This window comes from Copadichromis virginalis, linkage group LG12 (genome assembly GCF_057382275.1).
Source record: "Copadichromis virginalis isolate Kocher_CV1m ecotype Utaka linkage group LG12, C_Virginalis_male_GT1.1, whole genome shotgun sequence".
NCBI lineage: Eukaryota > Metazoa > Chordata > Actinopteri > Cichliformes > Cichlidae > Copadichromis > Copadichromis virginalis.
Window position 1 is genome coordinate 31,112,865 of NC_140629.1, and position 3,800 is coordinate 31,116,664.

General features: G+C 40.5%; 1 protein-coding gene across 1 annotated transcript; it reads right to left on the reverse strand.

The window, feature by feature from the left end:
* Positions 1-697: 697 nt before the first annotated feature.
* On the reverse strand, positions 698-3,178 carry gas1a (growth arrest-specific 1a). Its single transcript, XM_085476046.1, has one exon. The coding sequence runs from the start codon at positions 2,601-2,603 to the stop codon at positions 1,827-1,829; it is 777 nt and encodes a 258-aa protein (XP_085332172.1). The 5' UTR covers positions 2,604-3,178; the 3' UTR covers positions 698-1,826.
* Positions 3,179-3,800: the final 622 nt, after the last annotated feature.

Here is a 3,800-nt window from a genome sequence, read left to right on the forward strand (position 1 = left end):
GCTACATGACTTAAATATGCCAGTAATGTCACAATGACATGACTTTAAATAAAAAATAACAACAGCGTAATAGTCAATGTTTCTGATATGGTAACGTGTTCGTTTTAAGCAATGCCTAGGCTTGAATATAACGCTAATCTAAAAAATAAATCATATGACTGTTTGTAAAGTGTCCTTAGTAGAAAAAAAGAATATAGACTGTGATTTTAACAGCCAGTAAATTCTGACACCTGAGTTTAGTGCCCTCGGGTGTTGTTGGAGGGAGAGGGTGTTTTGTTGATTTATGGCGACAGTTGCTTTTGACAACAGGCAGCTAAATCAAGACATAGCAGGTCATTAGACTATCAGTCAGCAGAAGAAGCTGGCCTGCATTTAGTTGAGTTTACCGTCATCTCACAAACTGAAGTTGGGAAATGTAGGTTTGTTTCACAGTTGCATTTGGCTTTAAAATGAAACTATTAAGGTTTGATCACTATTATGAGACAAAAATCTTAAAACAAAAATGGAATCAGCTCAACCACAGCCCTGAGTTTTTTACCAAATCACTTAACATTTTATTATTATACTAAATAAACTGAATACAGCTTCTTAATAGCAACGTATGTAGCTATAGATCAATGTCTAATCAAAATGTGCCCTTTCAACCTTTATTATTATGCAAAGGTGAAAAGGATTTATAGAAATAAAAATACCACTGTGCAAAATAAAAATTTTATTTACTTATTACAGAAAAGTAGGTATAAAACAAGTCACTCCAAACTGATGTAACTTAAAGGTGGAGGGGTGTCATCTGGGGATTGTTTTTTTAAAAAAAGAACTGATACTTTTCTCTTTTCATAGTGGATTTTGTTACTGTTCAATCTGATACTGATCAAAGAATTGTGTGATAATGGTCATCAGACTCCATGTCACTTTTATCTGAGTTAAGGCACAATACCGTATAGGAAGTAATGTTGCAAAATTAACACTCACAGTCAAGAATGATATCTTCAAGTTTCCTTTATGCCTTCTATAAAGGTATATCATTAAGGCAGTCATACAGTGGATTTAGACATTTCTTTTTTCTGGGCTATAAACAGTGAATAAATCATCTCATAGCCTAAAACATATAAGATTCTCTGGGGGGGGGGGGGGGAATCTATATAGGCTATACAAATATATACAATGTACACTATATTCAGTCAAAGAAAAACCAAAAAAACTTCCCTTTAAAGCTGGAATTCTCGGTGTTTATTCACATGATGGTGATTTGGATGTAACTAGGTGGTATGTAATAAATTAGGCTACAGCTTTACTTTAACACCTAATCTATTTACACTGGATTCCAACATTAAATATGTGTAAATCAAATGAATCAGCCTGATGCCAAGGGGCAATGGCCTGTCCTAAAATATGTTCACACACACGCACACAAAAAGATTGGCAGTGCAAAGCATATATTGATTATACTGATACCATTATACTGTTACCAAAACAAGCCAACTCTTTCTCTTTTGTGACAACTTTACTATCAGTCTGTGACAGAGAAAGTGGGCATTTCTATTTAGCTTATCACACAAACAAAACACAACTGCGGAGTCATAAGTGGTGTGGTTTGATAAGAGAAACAGTTTAGATATCTTTCTGGCCTCATTTGCATAGAAATATCCCGATTTGATATCCTTCAGAGTCTTAAACTCGTTTCAAAGAAGGTTTACTTGCGCCAAAAGCACTCCCCTTTAATCTTTGAGGCTCTATACTTTCACTATAGAAGCAGGTCAAGGAGTGACAAAAGTTTAGATTGCCTTTTATCCGGACAATAGACGGGGCAGTTTGTGAAACGGGGATTAAAAGAGGGGTAAAAGAGCTAAAACGGGTGGCAGCAGGGTCAAAACATACTGGGCAGCTGGGAGAGAGGCTCCGCTCTCTGGTTCTTCTGTATAATCCTTATACCCGTCTTCGTCATCTTCGTAGGACCCACTAGCCTCATATCTATCGGGCCTTTCGAAGCATAACGCCTTCATGCTGTTCTTGACAAACTCACAGATGGCCCTTTCTGTGCCATCACATACACACGTTTCCAGCTGCTGACCCTTCGGTATTTTACGCATGTTCGCGATCACATTTAGGCATGCGTTTGTGCACACTGCCCCGCTGAAAAGTTTCCCGCAGTGTTTCAAATACTCGTGCATAGCCGAGCTGCACTGAGGGTCTCTCTCGCACTGGTGCCGGGCTTCCGTGCAACCGGTGCTGGTAGTCCTTGGCAAGCAGGGCTCTATGGCCCGTTTGGTATTTGTGCACATCGAATCGCGGCCGCAGCTGCAGTCCTCCAGAGCCGGCCCGCTTTTAGTCAGATTGAGCTGGATGAGCGAGGCGATGCAGTGGCTGGGACACTTCTTCTTCTCCCCACTCAACACTGGTTGACAAGCGCGAATGTAGTGTTCGTACGCGTAGTTGCATTCAGCCTCGCTTTGGCAGTTCATGATGGCTTGCCAGCATATCAGTCGCCGACCATGGGACGGCGAAGCCAAGGATAAGTAGCCAAAAAACAAAATCAAGCAGCCAAGAGGCCAAACAGTTCTGCAGACGCTCTGTACCAGTGCACCATTGTACCAGTTTGCCATTGTTATGGCTGCAAAGAAAAAGAAACGATAAAACTCACAGCCGTGTCATATGTGAAACTTCTACACTACTTCCATGGATATTGTCTTCGTTGGATAATTTTATTATATAATGTTATTATTCCGAGGCAGATGGTGTGTCATAGGCCCGTGTGTAGGCGTTCAACAGGCTGGCAATGCGTAATCCGGGCTCCATAAACCCGTCAGTGCTGATCCACTTGAGCCGGATTCTTGAGCGAACTATCTGTTATCCGTACATGATTGGGATGGAAACTGAAACAGTTACTTAAAGTAAAATACACAGCAAAAAGTTGTCCATAAGAGTTTCTGCAGCGTCTCACTCCATGGCAGTGTTTCGGGGCTCAGCGATTCCCCGTTGCGTTCCCTTGCGGATCTCCACCAACTAGCCAAGCGAAGTCCCGAGTACGTGGACTGCACCGGGTCCTTAAGCAGTCCGTGTGCGCACGGAAGTGCCAACAAACAGTGCACGGGGAAAACAACAATCCTTGTGGGTCGCAAAGTGGTCCTCTACTCTCTCCCCTTTGACCATTTGTCTTTCGGTTATTCAGCCCCCTCAACATACATTAGCGAAGTGGCTCTCATTGGCTCGTCACTTGTGGGTTTCTACGTAGCGGTGGGCGGGAGCTGAGGGTGGGAGGAAGATGGTCTTGGGAAACAACTTCAGATTGATGCTTTGGAGAGAAGATTTAGTAAAGGCAACGGTGTTCTCAATTATCCAGAGAAATTATTTTAAGACCCTTTTCTATGCTCACTCAACTTACAAAATCACGTGACAGCAGCTTCTAAAGGAAATCCAAGTTGTTCAGGGAAATTATATTTCCCTGAACAACTTATCAACAACTTTGATTAGTCTTTTTAATTTCAAATTTCCGGTATATTGGTACCCATGATTTTTTTTCCCCCATTAGGACATGTAGAAAAATAAAATACATCATTAAAAAAGGAGAACAGATTTGGACATATGCTGAACAAATACTGTTTTCAGTATTTAGATATTCCAATTTAAAGACATGACGGGGGCAAAGAGTGTCGTTTCTTTTACTTTGTAAAGTGATAATAAATTTCAGCAGAGATAAGCTGTATAATATCAAAGTACCTAATTTACTTCTTTCAAATAATTTTGAACAGTGGTTGCTAAGTTTTAAGTCGTAATATTGTTTAATTCAATATTTCACTAAA

Coding starts and splice junctions, on each gene's coding strand:
- gas1a (XM_085476046.1), bottom strand. CDS start 2,603: ATGGCAAACTGGTACAATGGTGCACTGGTACAGAGCGTCTGCAGAACT.